The 25,463-nt window shown below is 40.6% G+C and overlaps 2 protein-coding genes and 2 long non-coding RNA genes across 13 annotated transcripts; 2 read left to right on the top strand and 2 right to left on the bottom strand.

The window, feature by feature from the left end:
- Positions 1-473: 473 nt before the first annotated feature.
- Positions 474-14,128, top strand: LOC107273845. Its single transcript, XM_015752416.2, has 5 exons — positions 474-2,971; positions 7,605-7,726; positions 8,885-9,440; positions 9,559-10,467; positions 10,558-14,128. The coding sequence occupies exons 1-5, from the start codon at positions 1,778-1,780 to the stop codon at positions 11,164-11,166; spliced, it is 3,390 nt and encodes a 1,129-aa protein (XP_015607902.1). The 5' UTR covers positions 474-1,777; the 3' UTR covers positions 11,167-14,128.
- LOC112495265 lies at positions 2,978-6,484 on the top strand. The gene is made up of 2 exons (XR_003061644.1): positions 2,978-4,550; positions 4,624-6,484. It is a non-coding gene; the product is annotated as an uncharacterized LOC112495265 (long non-coding RNA).
- On the bottom strand, positions 4,547-7,618 carry LOC107273846. 3 transcript variants are annotated; one of them, XR_001539342.2, is made up of 3 exons: positions 5,708-7,618; positions 4,816-5,582; positions 4,547-4,737 (listed from the first exon to the last, which is right to left on the bottom strand). It is a non-coding gene; the product is annotated as an uncharacterized LOC107273846 (long non-coding RNA). The 3 variants fall into 3 exon arrangements; XR_003061638.1 differs by having other exon boundaries at positions 4,547-5,582; positions 5,708-7,209; positions 7,267-7,618; XR_003061639.1 differs by having other exon boundaries at positions 4,547-5,191; positions 5,281-5,582; positions 5,708-7,617.
- A 68-nt stretch (positions 14,129-14,196) lies between the features above and the next one.
- On the bottom strand, positions 14,197-24,809 carry LOC107273844. 8 transcript variants are annotated; one of them, XM_015752414.2, is made up of 7 exons: positions 22,646-23,330; positions 22,216-22,560; positions 18,034-18,298; positions 17,721-17,920; positions 17,203-17,634; positions 16,574-17,037; positions 14,197-16,483 (listed from the first exon to the last, which is right to left on the bottom strand). In XM_015752414.2, exons 2-7 carry the CDS (start codon positions 22,268-22,270, stop codon positions 14,405-14,407), a joined length of 3,495 nt encoding a protein of 1,164 aa, XP_015607900.1. In that variant the 5' UTR covers positions 22,271-22,560; positions 22,646-23,330; the 3' UTR covers positions 14,197-14,404. The 8 variants fall into 8 exon arrangements, with proteins under 8 accessions (XP_015607900.1, XP_024946878.1, XP_015607899.1 ...); XM_025091110.1 differs by lacking the exons at positions 22,216-22,560; positions 22,646-23,330 and adding an exon at positions 24,680-24,809; XM_015752413.2 differs by having other exon boundaries at positions 22,216-23,330.
- Positions 24,810-25,463: the final 654 nt, after the last annotated feature.

Raw genomic sequence — 25,463 nt, 5'->3', positions numbered from 1 at the left:
GAACTTTCTGCGTAGAATTGGTACGTCATAATAATGCATACAGCGCCAACAGCGTACTAATCACTAATTGAAAAAAAAAAACGGTGAAAGGTGCAGCCGGCTGAATGCATATGAAGATTCTCACACTTTCCTCCCGATTAATTAACAAGCTGTATTCTTCTGAGAAGAATCAACGTGAGCATAATATGGCAAGGATAGAAATTCCCATAAATTAGCCTATCCTGGACAACGACTCTCACTTGCACTTGTAGCACGAGAGTGATATTCAATTTCACCATAGCTATTCAGCATACCAAAGAGAAATAAGGATATGGTATAAGATAATTAGTTAAGACCGAAAAAAGGATAGTCTATTATACAGATTCATATTTATCAATAATTAAAATTTATTGCATAGAATATCGATACATTCAAGAAATCAGGTATAGGATGACTGGATTCAGACGAATCTGCCTGTCGCTGCCTGAAACAGGAAGAGGAAATCCAAAATTGTTCGAAATGTCTTCATCGTATTCTTCACTAGAGGAATTTTGTTATTAGTGATTTCCGCGAGATGGCGGTTGTTCCTATCTCTCTTGACTATTTTCTGAAGTGGCTGAACCATCAGAAAAGACATTCAGGACGATCGAGTCTCCATCTTTCTTTAACTGAGGCATTGTTGCGTATAGTTGCGCATAGTCTATCCTTATCAGAGTTTACTGTGTGTCTCTCTTCCTCAGTGGGATGAGGGCGCGCGCCAGAGAACTCTTCACTTGTGTAATGGCCGCCATCTGGCGTTGTCGTTGATTCGGTCCCGTTGATTATTGCGCGAAAGAATCTTCCAGGTTCTTGTACTTCCATTAGAAGAATTTAGTCCGTACGACTTACTTTGGTGTTGCGACGGTAGAACGAAGAAAACGTGCATGGATAACCTGAGGATTGATACTGCTTGGAATGCATAAATATCCTAGGAAATGTGAAGGAAATCATCTTATGTTTACGCGACGAAATCAATGTGGAAAGAAGAGATAAAATTAGATAATTTAAACGTTTTCCTTGTGCTCTTTGTGCTAACTAAGGATTAATGTTGTGGGTGATGTTGTCGTTATATTGAGTCTGTGAATAGTGCGACCGGTATTGTGGATAATATTTAGATATTAGACGATAAACAAAAGTGACAGGAGGAGTTTTGGTAATCATGCTGCTGTCGTGACAGAAGTACTGTCTACAGTTTTATGTATTTCTTCTTTTTGGTTTTTGTTTTGTAGACTGTTTCGTATCGTCACGTATTGCCAGGAGTTTACGTTGCGCTTGTTCTAAATCGAACTGCTTTATTACGACCTTAGGATTCCACGGATTTAATAGAACGTCGCAGTAGTGACTTGTACTTTCAGAAGGACTGACAACGTACATTTTTTTTATATTGAGTGCTTGATGTTAGACGTTGTACTAGTTTGTTATTAGGATTGTGACTTTAATGGGGTACTAGAACAGTAATTCTATTCGGTTTATGAATAATTTGTGATCATTGAGTATTTCAGACAGTGTATTGAAAAATATATTCGAATGACAGAGATGGTCCATTAGTTAGTTTTCAATAACGGAGTAAATGAAAGTGTCAGGTTAAAATATTACGATGAGCAGTTACTTACTAATAATGGATACCATTGCATTTTAATTAAGTGAGACTTGTATATAAGAAACTGTTGGAGGAGCTTTCGATGATAGTTGTAATGCAGGGTCTGCTGAGGACATCTTTTGAAATTTTTCATATTGCTCCTTTACAATAACACCAAAAATGTTTGGCAAAGTGCCTCCATCAAATACTCCAGGACCACCTGCAAATACCTCAACATCAAAAACTAATGTCAGGCCCTCAGGAACATGTCTACCATGTTTCTCAATAGAGGACAATTCAGGTGTAGGAGTTGATGGGAAAGAATTGCCTTGGAGATCCAAGGATAATGGATCGATTGTTTCCGAAGCACCATGTAATATGCAAACATGTAATTCTCCATATGTTTTGCCCTTGGAAATTAACCGAGCCTGTCGGAGCGAGGCAATAAATCCGTTCCCCAGGAGTTCTTCTGGAAATACAAAATCAAAGAAATTCATAAGTCTGAAGAATTCTATATCATCGAGTTCCAATGTACACAAATGTTCCTCAAATCCCAACTGCCCCAGCCTTTTGACGACAAATGGTTCCTCAAAGTCATCAAGTACCAGCTGCTTAAATTTTGATGCAGCAAGTACTAGAGACTTACCTAAGAAGAAGTCTCTCTCGAGGAAACTATCACCGCCGAATGGAGAGCTCCTGCCAAATACAGAGTTAATTAACAGCAATAAAGTAGCTGACCGGGTCCTTCCTAGAAGTATCCCCTTCGCAACACCATCTAGAGATCATCCTGCTGGATCATCCCAGTACGATAAACCTGTTCAAAATTTTGTGACAAGTTCTGCCACGAATCCTGCCGTCAATCCCACCGTCATAAATTCTGCCACTAATTCCGTCACTGCCTGTATGTCACCTTCGTCAACTACTACTCAAGAATGGACTAGTGAGTCCTTCCCAATAGAAGGCAGCGAAAGAAATGTCGGAGTAGAAAGAGAAACAACACGCGGAAAGTCAAAGACATGTAGCGAAACGACGTCGGCAAGTCCGTCAAAAAATTCGTCCGGGAAGTCTGGGGAGAATCAGGAGTCGTCGATGACGTATCAACCCCAAGATATGCCTACAGAATTACAGTCTTCTCCTAGGAGCTACAAGGATCGTGAAAAATGCCGCGACCCGTGGCGACCAACAGAACTCGAAGGTAGCACCGGAAATTTCAACATCTGCAGTGGCGACGCAATGCTCCAGGATTTATCAACAACTAGAAGGAGGACAGGCGCTTCCTGTCAAGCCTTAAGGCATGCTGTGGCCTCCCTTAATCGCCTCGACGACTTCTATCTGGAGAAAATTGGCGCTGGATTCTTCTCTGAAGTCTACAAGGTACAACTCTGACATATTATCTTCTTCCCCATTACCATCATCCTATTCCTTGGCATAATCCATTTTACTTTTCGCCAAACCTTTGACCATATCTACATTCTTCTTTATCATCATGTTATATTGATGCCACTTGAAATCCCTCTGCTTATTTTACACTGGGCTGATAACCTCTTCTAACTGATAACCGCCTGATCACTATCATTGAAAACACACCTTAGATTTTTAATCATGATCTCATAAGAATCCGAGAAATTCAATGGCCAGAATTTGATAAGTAAACAGGATATACAGGTGTCGAAGATAAATATATAGATCAAGAGTGAAAGTGCACAATGGTCCTTGAAAACAACCCTTATCTTGCAATTCTATAGGTTACCAGGGCTAAATTTTCGTCTTACTGAATTGAATATACCTGAGTTCAAACAGAATACCTTATCCTCTGGTAGATTGATAACATTGTCAAAGATTAGATAGGACTTCGTGTATACTAGCGAATAACGATTGTGCGATACACGTACATACGTGCGAACATTGACTGTTCTCTCGAAAGTACAATGCGATTACGACCCGTAATAAGGACGGCTTTTCTGCCTTATCAATTTCGAGCCAGCGTGGTTTAAATAATGTTATATGCCTAGAAGGTAAAAACATCCAATGATGCCAAGTGTCGTCGATCCGATTAGAAACACTTAGCCGAATCAACTAATATGTAAAATGATATCAAGTTTCAAAAATGTTACCAAATTAATGACAAGACTGCGGTTTCAAATAAATTATGAAAGTTACTGTACACCCAGTAATGGAGGCTAGTCAGTGTACTCGATTTGAACAAGAAGACTGACTTACGTACGTTGTGCATACTTGACTCACTGATAAAAAAGATGCATGCAAAGAGGAGCGGGAGGTACCTCGCGCGTTAACAATCTTGTCAAAGGCTAAAATTAGTGGCTGGAATGAGCGAAGAGGAGAAGGAATAGCGAAAATAGAACGTCAGAGTTGTTTACAAAGATTGTTGAACGTCCCGTTTACGCATTTCCAACGTTACTGTCCCTCGGTCAGGGTGGGTCGTCACGTCTTAACGCTATGATGGCATCGGTAACGGCGGCACCTTGCACAGATGCAGAAGAGGTCTTCGGGGAGAAGTGAGCGGACGTGCTGAGAACCTTGACAAGTATGTCGGCGAAGACGTTCGCGTTATAAATAGGTCAGGAGGAAATTGAGGATGGCGGTTGAGATTTGAGCTGCGCAACGAGGAAGATTCGTAAGCGCATCTTCACCAGCGGATCTAGCTGCTCTAAAGATAGTCCCTCCAATTCGTGGCAAAACGCGGAGAGATTCTTCGAGTAACTTAGTCATCTGTAAGGATAGGTCGATCTTCTTCAGGAAAAAAAATCTCAACTGCAATTGACGTAACTGGTTACGTGTATGACTACAAGCACGCACGCCACGAATGCAGTGAATGAACGAGTTGGGGCTCCTGGGTAGTATCTTCTGGGTTCCTCGGCTTCCACGAGGTCCCCAGGGCAAAGAGGTTCCAGGGGTCAGGCATTCTTGGCAGCCTTGCCATACACGAGCATCCGTGCGTACACTTGCCAACAGGGTGATTAGATACATTGGCCAATTTTGATTTTCATTTTTATTATATGTATCAGGTGGCAAGTCACCAAGTACACCAGTCGCATTCTGTGAAATTCATGACTCTCCTGACTGTCATCATCTCGACTTTCTCTGTCACCGAATTTCTTATCACGAAGCTGTAAGGATATCTGCAAGAATTTTCACACGATTGACACAGGAACGTTTTATATTATTTCGAAAGGAATTAAAGTACCGGTAATACGCACCGATCTATTTTTGATGTTCCATAACTTCTGCTACGAGCTAGCTCATGTCATTGTGGAATCCAAGGTCTATCGATGCATCCAGTATTCAAGAGGGGAATTCACAGTGTCTTTGACACGTTTAATAACGTCATGGTTTGACGGCTGCAGACAAGCAGCAGACTGCTGACGTTCTGACATCGTGCTTCATCAGCATAATAACAGCGAGAATTATATTTATTATATTCGAAAGAAGTTTAGAACAGTTCAAGGTTGTCTATTTAAACATTCCTTCATGAGGCTGTATCAAGCAAGATAAAAAAAATCATCCTTGAACAATCAGCAATGTCAAGCTCCGCTCTTTGATGGAACAATGCAGAGTATCGCAGTGTCCTTGCCCCTGTCCAATTATCGCAGCTTTTGAAAACTTTGAATATTATGTTAGGAAGCTCTTTACGTAAGTGGTGACATGCATTAAGCAATTCGTACCGGTCTCTCTCTCTCTCTCTCTCTCTCTTCCTCCTGTCCTCTTTCCCTCCCTTGCTTGTCTTTGACTTTGAAAACTGCACACAACGAGGATACAATTATTGGATGTTTCAAGAAGATAATAAAGGCAATGGTAAGTACACAAGATAGCCATTACACGGGTCGAGCTCAATAAGATTTTATTTCGAGCATAACGTAGCCTGGGAGTCATCCAGAGTTGCACAACAGCTTCAGAGAGGTAGGGAAATACGCGTTAGACATGCTGACAGCCCAGAAGTGACTAATATCAATGATGAGAGTAGCTCCTGAGAAAAGGAAAGAAAAAAAAACATACATCATCTTTGGGGTGCATCCAGTACAAAGGGGTTGCGAAATATAATGTGAGAATTGTTATGAAATTCTTCAAAGAGCTTATTTCAATTTCACTAACTTGGTTTTTCGTTAAACTTCGACTCGGTCGATGCTTGTCAGTGACAGTGGAAGGAGGTTATGTTGACTCCGTCAGAAAGTCCTTCGATACGACCTTGCGTCTCAGACAACACGAGTAGCAGGCATTTCCTCTTGCAATGAGAATGTTGGAAACAAATGAGAAAGCCGGTCACGCCTGATGGCCATGGAGTACGAGAACACTCTCTAATGAGTCTCGTCCGCTCTGGCATTTTCGTGCCCTCTCCCTCAGGAATTCGTTTAGCGCCAGTCTCATTACTTCTGACGCTCTTACATAGAGAGAATTATCGACGCTCGACAGCCATTGTTGTTGTCAACACATCCGCCTAGATCTTCGTTGTCAGCTTACAGACGATGGCTTCTCTGAGTGTTAAAGAGGCCTGTGAATTATACGCTGTATTCATTGACGCATCCGCAAATGGCGGATTGAACGCGCGAGGAAGTTTTACGAACGACCGGATATTACTGGGAACGATTTTATTTTTCGTGATTACGTAGAGCGTGGAGAGCATGGAGAAAGTGCGAGGGACCGACGTCTTTTCAACGTCGAGCAGGAAGGAAGCCGTCGAGGAGTAGAAGTTTCTTCAAATTTCTCGATTACACCTCAAAGATATCGAGCTCGGAGCTCGTTAACCCGTGAAGCCGAAATTGTCGAGCCGTAACCGAAATATGTTGACTAGCGTATTACAATGGCAGCACTGTCGGTAATTGTTCTGTACCATCGGGTGATATACATTGTAATAAAAGCCGGATTGAATTACTTTTTCTTTTAATTTACTCAAGCCGATAACAGCGCCTTGTTACAGAGACTCTGTAGTTTGTTTAAAGAGAAAACAAGATGGCGTCGTATCCCGTACAACTAATGCATCTGGTAATAATGAAAACTTCGTGGGAAAAAAAGAAAGTACAAAGACGTCTGAGAATGTGAGTGAATGAGCTGTGAATTACGGCAAAGCGTCATCGACCTGAAGTTAATTATTTTCTCATCCAAAATGGTTCCCGCGTCTCTGATATTAGATTGTCCATGTACAACAAGCGTCGCGACATTCGTTCCAGCGATCGAATATACAAACCACTGTCCTGAGTACGCTCCTGGTTTACCTTTGCGAAATTGCGGATTTGCGAGGCCAATTCTGTTTACGAACGCTTTTGCCTCGCTGTATTCGTCATCCTTTTGGCTGCGGCCCCAGTGGCGCGAGAATTGCCAAGGAATTCTGGCCGTTGTGGACGGACGTTTTACGATGGTTGCTCTTTCTTTTTTTTTTGTATTTTTCCGTATTTTTTAAGACTTCTTTTTCTTCTATTAGTCACATTTTCAGATTTTTCCAGCGAAAGAAACAAGCGTAGGACGTTCATTATTTTTGGCAGCAAATTTATACCAGATGACGATACTGCGTACGCCTCTTGTATACTCCAATCAATGGCGGCTTTGTACATAAAGAGTACTTGGCTTTTGAAAGTTTAGATTATCTTATCCAAGACTATCTGAAATTATTATTCAAAAAGAAGTACAATGGCCTCTACATAGCGATAGATACTCACTGGGGTCGAGGGTTGCAGCAAGTAAGGAGACTTTCTCAAGGATGCTTCAGCCGCCAGATGGCACAGGCTGCTTTCATTAACAAAGTTTCTCCCGTGAGAATGGACTTTACGTTTTCACATACAATTTTCACATAGCGAGGCAATCTGTTAGCATAAGCAGATCGGTATCGGTATACTCCGCCATATATTAGAAGGTGCCATTGTTTTTAGCACAGCAATAATGGGTTTCACGATTTTGAAAAATTCCTTTGTAGTTTCTTACTCTCGTTCTTAAGAAGCCGTTCGCTATATTCCTCATCTATTGATGAGTCTGACTTTTTTTTTCTTCCTCTTTTCAGGTCACCCACAAAGTTACGAGCCAGGTGATGGTCCTAAAAATGAACCAGCTTGCGGCGAACAGACCGAACATGCTCAAGGAAGTTCAACTTATGAACAAGCTGAGTCATCCAAACATATTGAGGTAATATATATATATATATATATATATATATATATATATATATATATATATATAAATTATAGTCATACGTTATACACCTTCTACATTACTTAATAAAGTCGACGCCGTTCGGTAGAAGTAAATATGATTTTAGCACTCGGACCACGGACTCATGTGGTTCATTCACATGCACCATACACCTATACCATATCTCGTGCACGCACATGTTACGTTGTTCAGTTCAACCCCAAGGATAGCGCCGTGTCTCATCTCCTCTGACTCGCCGTCGATGACGTAACGCGCACACGGTCGTCGTGTCAATTGTCAAAGAGCAGAAAATGGCTAAGCTCTTGATTCCATCTAAAGGCGGAGAACGTTTAAAACAACTGCGACAGCACTTAGAAAAACATTTTGTATTGAGAATCGCTATGCTTTCATCTGGACAATTTCATCGGAGCAAATAAGAGCAGGGATTGAGCGAAGAAAAATACTGTACACCATTTTGTGGAAGTAGCGACGAGGAACGAATTGCCGTAGTTGCCGACAAGGCTAATCTTGTGCTGGAACGACGACATTTACACTTGAAATCGTTTGTCGTTGTGGAAATGTCATAAATTTCATTGATAAGATGATTAATACTGGAGTCCAAGCAGCTGGGCTTACCTGAGTTAATGCTAGTTAGCTCTGTATACAGGGTGTTGGATAATTCTTGTAACGTAACCTACAGAGTGGAATTTCTTAACAGTATTCTATATATAGGTGTAATCTTTAATTTTGCTGTATATCATATAAATTGTATGAACACAATTGCGTGAGCATTGGTATTCGTTGCATCGAGTAGCTGCTTCTTGTGTCCATGGGGCCAAGTGGGTCAGAGACCTTCGCTACGACCATACTTGGCTGTGAAGGTCGTGCACTTCATCGAGAAAGAAACGGATTACCACTTGAGTAATTTAGTTTAAGTATCTCAATGGTATTAGGGTTTTAGATTCAATTAATTGGAGGGAATTAGTTGGCAATTAAAAGCGATAATAGCAGAGTCAGTTAATGTTTTGAAATATATAGACTATATCGTATGATTAATTAATATGAGAGTATAAACATAAGCGGTACATTTGATATTGAGGAACGTTTGATCTAGTAGAAATTTAATGTTGGGTTACTAATTATTTTTTCTAGGTTTATGGGAGTTTGCGTCCACGAGGGTCAGCTTCATGCTCTGACGGAATATATTAATGGCGGAAGTCTGGAACAGCTGATAATGGCGAGGCAGACGCCATTGCCTCACCTGGTACGAATGAACTTGGCGAGGGACGTGGCGAGGGGAATGGTGTATCTTCATAGTAAAGGTCTCTTTCATCGTGATCTTACGTCCAAGAATGTACTGATAAAGAAGAGTGAGGATTCTGATTCGAATCCAAGATTGAGCGCAGTTGTTGGGGATTTTGGATTGGCTGCAAAAATTCCTGATCCGAGCTCAGGATACCGTTTGAGTACTGTTGGCAGTCCTTATTGGATGTCGCCGGAATGTCTGAAAGGACATTGGTATGATCATCGATCGGATGTCTTTTCCTTTGGAATTGTTGTATGTGAATTGATTGGTCGTGTACCGGCTGATCCTGACGTTCTTCCACGGTCGGATAATTTTGGTCTTGATTATTTGGCTGTTGCCGAAATTTGTGCTGCTGCTGATCCGCCTCCGGCATTTCTTCAACTCGCCTTTGACTGCTGCACGGTAATTGGCGCCATCTTACATAATCGTGAAAGATAATCTTAGTCTATTTTAATAAATACTGATACTAGGAGTATAACTGTATCACGTTGTATTACATACTTCTGCGTTCTTGTTGCAGTATGAACCTAAGTCGCGGCCAACCTTTCCGGAAATTTTGTCAAACCTTGATAGCCTTGTGAAGAGTTATGAGGATGACGATGTCCAGGAACTTGGCCAAGAGGTTCAAAGTAAAGAAGAGGACCAGAGACAGTACCAGGCTGATAAGGGAATGGACAGGGAGATTGATAACTTGTTGATGAGCACAGAAGACAATCAGAAGGGAGTCCAGATGAGGACTGATAAGGAAACGGATAACCGTGACGAAGAATCACAGTCAAGGCGAAATAGAAATAGAAATCGATGTACTGTCAGTCTCGTAGAAGCTGACGAACGACTGACTGTTGCTTCGAGCCTGCTGTCAAAGAGACTGAATGATAGTGACGATTTGATCGCTGTCAGAGAAGGATCAAGAACACATAGACGTAGAGCAGCTGCGAGGCAGCGTAGTCACTCAGCGGATGCTAGGGGCGTCGGTGTTGGTACCAGCATCCCCGATGGCTCAATTGCTGGTGGGTACAGTAGCGGCAGTGGAGGAGAGTACGAAGGTCTCACGATTGGTGTTGGTGCTGGAATCGCCACTACCATCGGTGGGTGTCCGGAGAATGCCAGTCCTTCGGAGAAGGCACGATGTCACTCGGCAAGGAGAGTAGCGGAACTTGCCAGTAGACGAGATCCGCACTATCGGCCGATGACAGCAAATCCCTTCCACGCTCTGGGCGGTGTCAAGAAGATCCTCGGTGACCTCTTCTCGAGCTGTTTGGAACTGCCGTCCCTCGAGGACGTGAGACCTATTGTAACCGATGGAGGAACCTTGACCTCATCAAAATTTAAACCAGCTCAAAATGACAGCATAGCGAAGATCCTCAACCGGAAAAAGCCTAGTAGCGAACCTAGCAGTCCGACTGCGCGTAAAAAGTGGGAGAGGAAGGTAAGTACTAGTGCTTCCCTCTTTTCCTGTTCGAGATAAACTCAGATGAGTGAAAGATGACACCTCTCACCTTCATCCTTCTGTCGATAGGTGGCAGCAACAAAGGTCGGTGCAGCTGCAAGCCTATTCGGTCATCCGCTCTTTCGAGAAGGTTGGGAACCTAGACGTCGGGGAAGCTGTGAATCAGGCTTTTGGAGTTGCGTCGGTGAAGACCTCAGTCCGGAACCACCGAATCGTCGACATACTTCAACACTTAGTAGTTCCGCTGCAAGTAGCCTGTTCCTTTTGGACGATCACAGGACCAGCTCAATCTATACCGATTCCTCTGAGGATATAGCCAGTCTCGGTGGTGGTGACTCCTGCTGCTGGGAGGAAAGATTTGGAGGAATCGGTGGCATTGGCGGAATTGGAGGGATCGGTGGAATCGGGGGAATCAGTGCCATCGGTGGGATTGGCTCTTCCAGTAAAACTATATCCAAGATTGTCGAATACTTTGAGAGAAAACAGGCAACAGTAGGAAGTCTTCGGCTTGGAGAATCTACCCTAGAATCCGCTACATCCGGTGGCCCCAGTAGAATAGCTCTTCTCAGGGCGAACCTAGAAGGCACTGTACCTCTCTGCAACATCTCCGCAGCTCAACGACTCGTCGTCTGCGATGGCGCTGTGCGAAGTAAATTACCCCTTTTCGACAAGAAATGATCAAGCTTTATCTGTTGCACCACAGCATCAGTATCACACAGGCTTATCGAGGCTTCCAGTGTTGAAAATGTGTATGCTGATGGCGCTGGTGTTCCTATTAACAATCTTGGCAACGGTGATAATGTTATTAGTGCTGGTGATGGTAAGAGTCGTGGCACTGACGATGCTACTGATTATGGTGCTAGTGCTCGTGATAGTGCTGCTCCCAGAAAGAGAGGATGAGAAATGGCAGTCTTCCATTTGGTCAGTTCTTCCTATTTTCACTAGTGGTCACTGGTCTCTGGCGGTATTTTGCAGTTCCTAATATAACCAGCCAACTCCGTCCTAGATACGTGGTTCAGGATGTCCAATTCAAAATTCAAGATTCACGACGTCCTGCCGATGCCACAAGATCTCGCAGCCCAAGCCTCCGAGTCCACCACGTTATGGCGATCAACCCGTCTTCCTTTATCACCTTAAGTCCTGTACTCACTTCGTCGTCTACCTCTACCCATCCACATCCACCCTTCGCTGAGATACTAAAACGCAGAAATCGCAGTGAGGGAACAACAGGAGTACTTCCGTCCCGCTTAATTAAAGTTCCCCTTGCGCCTTAAGGATCGTGTCAAATGTCCGAGTGTCGACGGCATCATTTCTCATAACTTTTTAAGAAAGTCATCATAGGATTAAGCCAACCGTGACGTCAAAAACTTCCAAGGAGTTAAAAGTCATCCTTCGTTCTACGGAAACGGGACTATTACGAGACACCTTTGAGTAACTGTTAACTGAGATGACAGAAGCAGGGCCTATATTATAAACATTTAACTATCAGGTCACTGTGGTCAAGAAGGTCGACTTCTTCTTGCCACACGAGGAAAATCTTCGTCCTCATCCAGTGCCGAATGCTGTTGATTTAATTGAATTGTAAATTATGAAGTGCGTAAACTCGCGTCATGCGCATGCGCGTAGTGGGGCGACATCTACGTGTATACTTTATAAAATGAAAACTACCGTAGATACATAGTATATTTTGTTGGTAAATAAGTCCGCAAAGAAAATCCTCGATATTTTTGTTGATATAATTATAATCGTAACGTGCAGCGAGGATCGGAGGTACAGGCAGGGCACATATTATATGAAACTGATCTAGTCAGTGTATTAAATGAGGCGGCCTTATATTTTGTATGTCCATAGAGAGCTAAAAAGAGCAGAGTAAAAACAAAGTAAAAAGTTAAATTTTACAAATAGTACAGTGCTATGCACTGAGAACTGTATGAAGTCAAAAAAAGAAAGTACCGCGTGTAAGCTTTGTAAAAATGGAGAAGCAGTTATTTTTTTCAACGTTACGTAGTAAAAGAAATTCTCTTAGCCTCCGGGCGCCATCTTTTTATATTGCTCTTTTTCTGCAGGGTTTAACGATCTTCTCTGGACGGTTTAAATATTTTCGAAGAAAAAAGAGTACTGCGAGTGATGCGCCACGGAAATATTTCAAAAAATAAAGAGTATTAGTGCATGCACACCGGATATAACGTAAGGACCTCTACCTCGATTGAAAAAATGAGGTCACTTCGGTATTAATTGTAAATTTAAGGGTATTTTCCGAAATACACTGTCTATACTATCAGCATGGTTGTGTCTCACTGTAACTGCATGCAGATTAACAGGAAGACAACGATACTCGTAGGTACTGATAGTCAATTTTTGAATTTACCCGAAGTCGTTGCGTTTACGTAATTTTTCCACGAATAAATTCTATTCAATTATAATTCTCCTAATCAACTTAGCTCCAAATGAGAGCTTCGTATAATAAGACTGCGTGTTTGTTAATTATGAGTGAAATAAGCGGGAAAATTTAAAGCAAAAAATCCTTTTCCTTCACCATGAACGTTGCTTGTTGTTCATCTTTCATCTCCATCTAATTTTTAATCATTATACTTTGATCACCGTCCAATAGCATCAGTTGCGTAACACCAGAAGACTGTCTTATACTGTCAAATCATATAAGAGAGAGACCCTACCTGAAAACGGGACTGATGCAAAACGACGAATGTATTACACCACGGGTTCTGGTCCACTGGTATTATCGTGGTAAAAATTACGAGCAATTTTGCAATTATAATAATTTATAAGAACATATCAGAAAGTAGGCATATCTACCGGCCGCACCCTTTTTTTTTTCCTTAATTGCTGTTAAAGCAACGGACACACGTACACGTGCATAAACACAAATCATAGTTAACACGCAAAATTAGGTTGGCAGCCGCATTTTACCTTAAATTATTTATTTCATGTATAAAAACAGACATATTACATTACGTTGTATTGTATCGTAATACATTTCATTCTATTCTGTTATATTATATTATATTTACGTTATAGTGTAACTATACATAATGTGTATTTAAAAGAAAATGAATTTTGCGTGCGTGCAGTGGTATGTGCGTGTATGAAAGAGAATATGAAAAAAGATGAGGACGAGTTTTGAACTAAGTGAAACAAATAAAAAAAAATGGTCTCTTCCATGTTTGACTTGTAACGAGGAGGGATAATTGTTTCTTTTTTTTTTCATAATGGTAATACCAATAGCAATGCCGTCGCGACACTTTAGTAGACGCCTATTGAAAGCGTCGTGAGATCAGAAATGGTGATGGTCGGAAGTGGGACAAGGGTTAAACGTATCACACCTTACACGTGGTTGGTTGTAAATATTTCTATGAAGATACGAAACCTCAGGGTGACTTCCATTGGAGATGGCGTCGCCGATGATATATATATATACATATATATATATATATGAAAAAATCGGACAACGTATTAGGTCCTTGATGGCGAACGATGCGCTGTTCTCGATTAACGAATATAACGAAAAAAGGAAGCGACAATGAGGATGAAATAACGATGATAATTATGACGGGTGATGATAACAATAAAGGCGAACGATAAATAATAGCCGGTAATAGTTATGAATAAACGTAAAAGAGAATTTCAGTGAAGCTATATTATATTGTAAAGACTCCTATATACAAGAGTAATAAAGTCGAGGGCTCCCAATTTTTATTGAAACTGAAAAGGTTTTCTTTATTCGTGAAACCATCGCCATTAATACAAAACGTTCAATATTTACAGACGGATGCACGATGTTATTCGTGCTGGTCTCACAACGAGATCCATATTTAGATCCTGGAAGTCCTAAGTCTCACTACTAAATTAGTATATTAGACAGAGTCTTGATGATTAGCCTGACGCTTAGTATCAGGATCTATGATTCTCTCTCGGCTAGGGACAACTTTGTTTTTCCCATGTCTTCCTGGGGGATCAACGGGATGTATCTCGTTCGTGGATCCTTTTGTCTTTCGTATGCATAAGGGAAAATCATTGCTCGTGTCCTTGTGTTGTTGATTCGCGGTATTCTTTGGATATGCGAAATTATTTCTGACTCTGTACTCGTTTGCGCTGTTGATGATGTTGGACTTTGACTCTTATTCGGCCAAGATGGTGAGAAGAAGTTGTCAGGTTGTGCAAAATCGATTAAAGGAATAAATTGTCTTTCTTGGCGTTGTGGCAGGCTGTTATTTTCCTTTTTATTGTATCGATCGATATTTATTAATGGCATTTTTGTTGTCGGTGTTGTTTGTATCTTTTGAGTTTCTTTTATCGTTTCATCTTCCTGTACTATGTTGCTAGTCAAATTAGAAGTTGTATTCGAACTTAAAGAGAATTCAGGTTCTGTTGTATTTGGAATTGGCTGCGCATCTTTGGTAAGAAACTTTTGTCCATTTATTATAGGAAGCCAATCGTTTAGTTTAGTTTCAGATGCTGGATCCTGTCTGCTTTCTGTTCGTGGTGATGCTGACCATTCGTCACTGGTGCCATCTGTCGAGCGAATGTCCTCGTCCTTCGATTGTAATTTATTGCGTCCATTTTCTGTTTCTGTATAATGAGAAGTAGCATTTCTGTTATTTATTTTTACCTCTTCACTATTCTCAGTACTGGAGGCTAAATTTGACTTTGTTTCAGTACTTTGCACTGGGAGCCATTCTGTCTCTTGTCTATTTTTCACTTCTGAACTTTCGCGCGAAGCATTTTCTAATGGGCGGCTACTTCGTTCCTGATGAGTAACCGAACTGGGAGTTGTGGTACTGGTCGTCGTAGTGATCCACTGATTCTCAGAACTAACTTTGGATACTGAAGAAGATTCATCTAGGGTCTCGTCAGCGATGTCACCAAGAGGTGGAAAGTACGTAGGTCCGTAATTACTTCTTTGTCCACCAATGAAGCTAGGTGTATACTGTGAGATTAGCGGAAGTAATGTTTGCCTAGCATACCTTTCCGCCTGGGCCAGAATACCTGCCAGACGTTCCGGAAGAAATTGAACAGTGAATCCTCTGGTGGAGGATGTTTCTGCAGGGTCAAAAGACTTCTCCGAGCTAGATCTAAAACCTACACCACCAAAACCTGTATTCTGCCTAGCTGATCTTGGATGCAGAATTGGTTCAGTAATTTCCGGAAGTCTCAAGGATCTTCCACTTTCCTTTTTCGGTAGCTTGAGCACTGGCTCCTCAATTTCTCTTGGAAAGTCTGTACTCCAGTCGAATCTTCGAGAATTCTCAGAACCCTCTGAATTCTCGCCGTATGAGAATCCACGTGGCGTTACATTGGTCCCTGAAAATCCACGACCGCTTTCCGCTTCCGTATTCTCCAAAGAATTTGTCTGACTATCTTCCAGGTCGAGAACTGACCAAGGATTCAAAGGAATACGTGGTTTCTTGTCTCGTAGTTCCTCTCGATTGTTTTTCTTCTTGACCTTTGACTCCTCACGTGAACTTTCTTCTTTTGAAGGTCGACCACCCTCGTAGAAGACTCTAATGTTCTGATCTCTCGTGAAAGGACCTAGACCTTGTCCACCTCCACTAGTTTCCTTGGGGAGGACCTCCACAGAGAAGTCTCTGTCGTAATTTTGTTCCTTTGTAAATGGACCAATGCCCACATCTAGTTTTTCTTTAAAACTTGTATCCGGTAACTCAGTCGTCGTGAATCCAATAATGGCGGTGCTGTCCATATTGCTGTCAAAGGTTGTAGTACCTATAGAATTATTAGCAGTTGTTGTACCAGCTGTTGCCTCAAATATTGTTGATGCTGTTGTACTGTCTGATGATTCCACCGGAATATTACACTCCCCAGGATACAACGGCAAGTATATAGGTTGACCGGATTCAAGTATAAGGCCCTTCTTACATATAGATAAACCTTTTCCAAAACTATCCAGGATGACGACCTTGTCGATGCTCCAGGACACTAATCCTGATGATATCCAACCACTGTACGCTGTGTATTTAATCTATAACGATAAGCAAAGGATTTAATTAAATCTTTCGATTTTTTAAAGGAATTAAAATAAACTGAAAAGTTTCTTTCAATCCGGTCTCACTTCGATAGCGTGCAGGTTGGTAACAGCAGGATGCGGTACGACGATCTTCTGCAAAATAGCGCCAACTAGAAGTTCCTCATCATCCTTCTTAGTCATGGTGAAGGTCTCGTTGAAAGAAACTTCACCGACAAGGGTGATCTGTAACTTCCCATAACTCCTAGCAGGTCTTTCACTCCGACTGTTGTACACTTTAATTTGATATTGATGAGCACAAAATGGTTCCTCGTCTCTCGTGAGTAGATACAATTGTCCACGAGCTGATGACTGATCACTATAGTATCCCATATCGCCGCATGGTCTACCAGTGCCGCTTACTCCACATGGGAAACAGTCACCCCGTAGAAGACCATCGTAACCGTGTTCACAAGGAAATGCCGGAAACCGACATTTGGGGCTTACAGAATCAGTAAACAGTTTGTAAGCTCTTCTGTGGTTGCAGAGTGACCTTCCTTCAACGGCACTCGCTGAAATTATAGAGTTCATGCTGTACTCCACTTTTCGTCCTTGTCAGCATCCCGACCATCAAGTTCTTACGTAAGCTAAATGAATCAACTAATGAAGCAGAAATAACTATTCAATTCAATGACGTTTACGAACAGGATAAGGAAACAATAAATTTTTTTACTTACACCATATAATATCCGAGACTGCACCAAGAAAGAGGTTAGAACATCCCGTTTGCATTCTTCCACCGTTGGGATAAAAATCAACGTCACCCATAGGTTGCCAGGAACCTAACCCTCCCAGAATCAATTGTTCCCCATTGCTGTGTATAACGTCAACAAAATTTGCATCGGTAGCGTCCAGCCTGGCACGTGGATCTTGTGACTCGAATAATGGACCAGCTGGGTCCAAGCCGGTAATCCTGGACACGTTGCCAAGCTCAGCTCCAGCGAAACCAGCGACATGCGCACCAAGACTGAATCCAATGAGATGCACCTTCTCCAGAGGTACATTAAGACTGCGTACCAGCTTAGCCAACTGCCGCCCTACAAGGCGTGTATTAGCTGCAGCTCTTACGTAATTTGGTACAGCACTTCCTGGACCCCAGTCGACGCAGACTGTAAGTTTACTTAGTTAATCCATTGAAGACTTCATCGAAGAAGGTATATAGCCAGATTTCCTAGACTTTCATGTGTTCACGTACCAATATTACACTCGTGAACAGACATCAGAGCAGACCTCATCTCATAGACCCATATATGATCACAGCTTGATCCAAATCCATGTACAATGACTTTGGTAGGAAGTTCCGGATCGATGACACGATGGGCATTGTCATTGATGTTTTCCGCAGGTACTTCCGTCGGGATGGACCTGGCCTTCCTGCTACCATAGACGAGGAATCTAAAAGAACAGAACAACTGTACCAAAAACTTTAAATGTCTCCTGAGAGATAAATATTAAGTATTTTTAATATTTTCTCGGGAACAAAAATTCAAACTTCGTCATCCACATACCTGGTACCAACGTCCTTGGGAGGCGATGGCAGCATCTCAAGGTAACTAAATGGACCAGTATCTTCAAAGCATCCAACTTCCTCATAACAAACTCTGGATGCTTCCCTTTTAGCCCTCCGTGGATACCGCTTCCGAAATTCCCATTCCCTCATGGACTCAACAACCGATCTAAAGATCATGGCGTCATTCTTCTCATCCAGTGACTCGTCAAGAACAGTAGGCCAGTCACTAGCCGCCACTCCTCCAATCCAAAGTACACCTCCACCTATAATAAAAACAAAAAATCACCCAATTAATTTTTCATTTAATTTTTTACTCCTCAAATTCGCGCGATCCTCGCTCCTAACCAGCACTTCCTGTCTGCAATTGCTCAGTAGGCAATCAAACAAGTTAAACTGTCTCTCGGATCTTCCTACGTAAATGAGCCTTCATGTTTTTCTAAATATAAATACATCTGCCCACGTGCTCATCTTAAATTCATTTAAATGACAGCTGACAGCTGTCAGAAAACGTAATCGCGTGTTACAATATATCATAAGAGTATTTAACGAAACTGCACATTCCCACGCGTCATTCTATGCATATATAACACAAGCAATTTTGACTTCCTTAACAAAATTGACAGTAACCGACTATATGTATGCTAAAATCACGTTTCTACAATCTCATATGTTTATAGGTCTTGAGAAGTTGGTACACATTGTCACGTGGCCTTCATTCGGTTCTCGTTTAACTCACCGTTAATGATCACTGCGAAACTCATACCGGAGAGGTCATTGTTCCCGTTGCATTAAATTCCAACCTATTCATGACACATGAATAATATTCCTACGCGAGAATTCAAAAGAAACTACATAGATTCGTTCAAAACACTCCTCACAACATAAATTTTTTTTAGTTATACAAATATGAATAACATCATTTTCTATCCAAACCAAAGATCCCCAATACCAATCAATACCAATCTTTGCAAACGATAACGAAAGTCAGGACAATTTACCTTAGATCACAAAAATTTCGCAATCGCATTGCGAAACGTTAGGCTTTACTTATACATAAATGGCAAGTAAACGAAGAAACGAGTTGTTCGGCAGGCGTAACTAATGCGAGCGCAAATGTAAAGGTGATCGATAAATTACAATATATGTAATACATGTATCTATCTGCATATACCATTATGATATACAAGTAAAACAATATATATACATACACGTAAAGATAGAAATACCTAAAGCATAAATGTATTTGTATCACTTCAACCTTTTTACATCGTTAATTTCTTTCGCATAGAAATTCGTTACAATCGAAATCATTCTAGCGAATCCAGTACGCAATTCACAGTACCGACTAGATACTCGACAAGTCAAGACAGTTTTAAAAACACATAGTATAAGTGAAACAACATTGATAATAAAACACGATTGCCACTTGCTGTTCTGATTTAAACTCTTTCTTATGTTCCGCAGGTATTCATGAAATCTTGCAATTCAGTTTTGCTTCTAACAGCAACAGGTAATTCGCCTCTAGCTCGGACGACCCATCCAAGTAAATTAGGTGAGACGAACACGCTTGGTCACACTGCTGATAGAGACTTGAAGGAAACCTAGAGTCAGACTTGGTCTACTAGTAGTAGCTAACGGTACAGGACAATAGCGGCTTGTGAATACACTGGAAACGCTTTCTGCAACGGGATCTGGAGAGATTATGTGAATTATTCATCCTTCGTGGAAGCGAAGGAAAGAGAGGAAGTCTACGAGAGGAGCACAAGTGACAAATTGGCATTAATGTGAATATGGGATGAATTTATTACAAGTATAACCTCCTTTCTGTATTTTAATCAAAATAATTTAATTGAATTCAAGAAGACGTCGGTGTGAAGATTGTTAGGTTAGGTTAGGATATATTATACAAATAACCTTTTAGCTAGTAGACGCACGTAACTTTGTAGTGTGTCTTTATGAACCTTAAAGTTAACGGGATATAAGGTGAACTTTATGGAGGTTATGTACCTTTTGAACTCCGCTCATTATAAATATTATGGGGCATGTGGTGTTTTTAACATTATAGTTTTACGGGGTATGTGGAGTTTTAAATAGCTTTTATGATTTTTTTCTTTGAGTCTGAATATATGTGGGGATTTGGTGTCACTTAATCGTATCGGCTCACAGGTACTGGAGAAAGTCGTGGAGCAATGATTCTCTAGAGAATGCTTTATTAGGATCGTCCACACCCCTTTCTCCTCCCACCATGCTGGTCGAGAAGTATTCATCATCGTTCCCTTTCACGCTACTGACTCGTCTCTTACGCCATTTTTCATTTGTTTGGAAACACCAGCCTGGTCGAACTAAGTACTGGACGATGGGATTTGTGTTGTTATTTGATTAGATTTGAGGTGCTCAGAGTGACAAGGCAATTGCAAATAGCCGTGATTCCGCCAGAACTAAGTGACACGGTATTTTTGAGCTTTGTTCTTATGCGTATCTTCTCAACCGCCGAGGTCAAGTGCCAGACTGTGCAGTTGGAATCTTTGAGGTTTACATATGTTACGCTCGATGTATTTCAGGATGATCTTTGTTAATAACGTTCTGAGGTCAACTCGAAAGCAATGTTTCCGTTGAGAATTTTACGATTCCTCAGACTTTTACCAAAGCCTACGCGCCGTCAAACGGGGTCAGACGTAACGAGGCTCTCGAAATTTACCGTTCCTCGCGATTGCACTATTGCCAAATACGACTTCCTGTATGTGACGTCCATTTTGTGCTTTTTTTGTCTCCTCTTTTTCTTCGCAGTGCGTAACACGCTTATTGATACGATTTCTTTCACGAATAGAATCTGGGAGAAAGATATAACCGGACTTTAGCGATTGGAAAGTCAGTGTAAGACTTTTGACCTGTTCAGTATACTTCTAACCTATGTAAATTTACATGAGTGTTCCAACTGGATGCTCGAAGAACGTACCATCGAGTCATTAAATAACTTTAGATGTTGAATGTAGGTCGCCAGGTAGTTGTCTACAATTTTTCATATTTCTTCGGGACGAAGGTGATAGAGATGGATACAAAAAAAAGTAGGTACATTATGGGGTCAGATTAAAAGAGGAATCTGTAATTTTCACTTGACAGAGATGTAATATTTGTATGTCTTGACTAATGATTATTAATGAAGCATAATTTGCGAGTTTAGAATGAGTGTATAGATTTAACCTAAATTCAAAGGTTTAAGTGACTTTATGAAATCGAGTCTAACTAGTATGGATTTCATTAAACTCCATTAAGCAGAAATAGAAAATGGTAATGTAATATATTATCGTCAGTTCTGGATCTGTCGAAGCGTGTGCATGCAATGTTAACAGGTGCATGTGAATGCATATACATAATGTGTAGTTTGTTATAGTACAGAAGCGAACGTTGCTTTCACTGACCGTGGTGCAAACTTAATTTGCAGCTGCACCAGTTTCCTTCAATGACAGCGACTAATAACTATTCAGATTGCACGCTCCCTTGCGCTTCGGGAACTCCGAGCGTTATTTTGATATTCTTATTCATGTATATATACATTATTAGATGTCTGCATACAATTTTCGTGGGACTATCCTAAAAGCTTGGAACTTGATAAACTTTGATCTGCCTTAAGAGCACGTCTTTATTGTCTGATTACTTAATACTGCAGAAGCCGGATTAAAGAGTCCACTTTATATCTGTTGGCGATTATTCGAGCTCGCTTCGGATACGCATGTTATTCGAGATACAGTAGGTGGATAATCTGTATTATCCGACCCTATAAAGACGTGCAATGATACTTGCGTCGTGAATTCATGGACACGTTCGGAGTAGATGCGATTTTTTGTGCGCAACTACATAGAATGTGTATTTATTTTCCTACAAAATTAAATCCGTGTTGAGGTTTTTGATCATCCGAATTAGGGTCGGTCCACAATAGCTTGGATGATCGAAATTTTACTGTAGTGGTAACTTAACTTGTACAATATTGGACGTTGCAGAGTAACAAAATTATTATATGTAGAAGCGACCAGGAGAACCAATGGTAGAACAAGGAGAATCGATAATTACTAAGGAATCATGTGTTTTCTAAATCTGTAGAAAAAGTAATCAGTTCAAAATTTTTTAAGAGATATTTTATGTAGTTATTTAATAATTTTAAAAATCTTTTTCAACCACGCACCGTCACGGCCAATCCATCCTAGTATCCAGAGTGCAAGAAGGAGCTTGCCAATCATTGCACGATCTTCGAGTCCACTTGAAACTTGCGAAATGTCGCAAACATTCAACAAGACATAATTTACGGTTGTGGATGATTGAATTTTGCCTGGGTAATTTTCTTTGTCTCTCACTTTTTCTTCCGCTTCCAAATTAACCTCTATACATTGTTGTGTCAGCACGGCAGGACTCGACCAACGCTGTCACCACGTTCACCGTGAAAATATTTACCAGCTTTAAATCCGACATCGAATTCAATAATTCATTTGTACATTGATCACGTTTTCTAAGTGCTCCGCGATTCACTGCACTGTAACAAACATCCACTTGATTTCCGATTTATTACAACTCGCAATAAAAATACAGAAGCGAAATCACCATTAATGACTTACTACCTTCAGTATTTTACGCTCGCTCTCACTAACAATGATTTATTCGTCCTTTAACGTGATGACGACACAACCACGACTTCGTTACACCGTCACGTCATAATCATCACTGTTCAAAACTCTTCTCTTAAGACTCTTGAACAGCCTTAAATAACTCTTCGGCCGTTATCAATTTTGATTGCTTGTTTCTGATTTCCCACTTTCTTCATTTGCCGCTGTATCTTCTATCAACTCTTATCAGATGCATCACAGGATGCTTGACGCCTTTGACAAAATTCAAACAAAATATCATCTGTCAATGGCAGGACTTTTCAACGGCAATTTTTAAGATATCGATAATTTTCAATGTAGTCCTGAAAGTGTCAGCAACTTCAAAGTCCAGTACAATAACAAATATACGTTTCGTACTCGATATCAAGGGTTGTTTTACAACGTATCTGTTGCTAATGACAGACTACGTTCTTTTTAATTGTTTTCAATGTTTCCCTTCTACAGATGATTGATTATCTATTCCGATCAATCAAGCCACGAGAAACTCGAGTTTCAGTTGTCACGACGCGGATCAAACAGGGTTTCACAGTTGGCGCAAACGACTCGGGGGGCCTTAATCTAGTGAAGAGAGAGTTGCGAGCATGCAACCAGGAACGCGAGTGCTGCCTCGTGGCCTACTATAACAGAACTAACTCCCACCACGGTGTGGTCGACTCTTTAGTTAGCTGCCATCGCCGCTGTATACAACTAAAGCTGTTTCATGAACAGTGTTTAATACAGAACGTTCAAATGCATTTGTTACATTTCTCTTCTGTCTTTTTTTCTTTTGACAACCATATCTGTCTCTTTGTCCAAATACAGAACTCTTAACTATCCACCACTATCATTAGTACCTTTATAACCTATTGTAATAAAGCAGGTCACCATCACTTTCAGACTGATATTATTCAAACGAAGTGTAAAGTAACGTAGTCTTTTTTATTTATTTTTTTTAGATAATTATTTTGACTTTTATATTTTCGTTGAAGTGGAAAATTTTTCTTGGAAAATTATTTCGCAACTGGTAGATCGATAACAGTGAGGTGATGAAGTTGAAAATGATTTTGAATTACATAGGACGAACGAACGGTAAATTAATTGTTTGCTGACAGAAGATAAAGTAACGTGAGAATTTAGTAACGGATGTGAAGTGTTATAAACGAAGAAGAATATGAGAAGAGTTAGGAAAGTAGAGAAGGTGTATATGGTCAGACAATCTTCTTATGTTACCTTTGTAAACCAGGTCACAAGAGCCCAATCTCGAGCGTTAGCTTCAAACTGGCCAAAAGCAGTAAGACAACCGGCAAAAGATATTTTATCTACTCTAGTTAATTTTTTAACCATATTAGACGATTCCACGAAATCCTTGAACATCCATCATACGATTTCACTCGTTCAATGGTACTCGACGTATCAGGATGGCTTACGTGCACCTAGTGTGTGGAACTGAGGTATTGCGTAATAAAATGTCATCCTTCCGATCGGAAACGACTGTGTTTTCTATTCGATTAACATTCTGTGTGAACTCTTGTTAGAGGTTTAACCATTTCCGGTTAGTCGATCTCACATTCTACAGAAACCATCCAGTTTTGATTTCTCTTTGTAAAATAACAGAAGCCATCGTGGATTTCTCAAGATGATCTCCGGTTCTTTGAATTTTTAAAAGTGATAGAAGATATTGCGCATCATCGTTAATAATCCACATTAATCATACTTAGAGTCAAAGAGCAAGAGAGAGAGAGAGAGAGAGAGAGAGAGAGAGAGAGAGAGAGAGAGAGAGAGAGAGAGAGAAAGAGAAGGAGAATGTGATTAAAAAAATGCCACTATTCCTAGTTCTATGGATCTTGAAATATAAATCCTGAAAGTCTACCTGTTACAAAGAATTATATTTAACATTTGCCGAAATGTAGGCGAATTCAATTCTGTTACGGTTGACAATGAATGACGATGGAGCTGGATGGTTAAGTACTTGAATACTAAACAGACGTCATGCAACCATACTGGACGTACCTCAATACCTCTTAATATCTTCATGCGTTTTATTGTTGCTTAACGAGCCTCCAGAATTTTCCGAGACACATGTCGCAATGACGAAGTTTCACTGCGATCGAAAGTGCTTTGCTTCGTGCTCTTGTTATTTGACTCGACGTACGTTTTACATTGGACACTCCGTACCTGGTGGTACTATCCTTATACGAATATTGTTCGTACAAGATGTATTTTAAATTGTTCCATTTATGCCGAATCACTCGGTCTGATATGTTTAATGGGAAATCTTGACGTCCTTGTATACTAAAACGGTTATAATTAATGTCCCAATTTTTTTGCCTTTATTATATTTATGTGCATAGATCGTTTAAGCTTTTATAAAGGATTGTGCAAGAAGAAGACACCGGGTTATTGTGACATCTGGTTGATGTTCATGATTACGTAACAGTTCGTTAAATAGCGTTAAGAACATCCACTAGTGAGAACTTAGAAACGCGTTCATTGCCTTCTTGCGTTAGACTGTGAAGTCAGTATGTCCTAACGTGTAACGAGACTACATTGTATCAAGTAAATAATGTCTTATATCTTTCCAGGAACCGTATACAACATTTTATCTTTTTGTAGATCTAAAGATGCCATTAACCTCGAGTCGGAATAATGTTTTAGTAAAAAGCCATTTTGGCTGTCACAGTGACTCGGCCATTGTGTTTCTACTTCGTCGCGAAGAAATTTTCTTTTGAATTTTTTTTTAAATTAAAAGCGTGTGTAAGTTCAAGAGGAAATACATATCGAAAGAAGTACAGAA

Source organism: Cephus cinctus, unplaced genomic scaffold (genome assembly GCF_000341935.2).
Source record: "Cephus cinctus unplaced genomic scaffold, Ccin1 Ccin1_scaffold1847, whole genome shotgun sequence".
Lineage (NCBI taxonomy): Eukaryota > Metazoa > Arthropoda > Insecta > Hymenoptera > Cephidae > Cephus > Cephus cinctus.
This window is presented reverse-complemented; position numbering and strand designations above follow the sequence as displayed.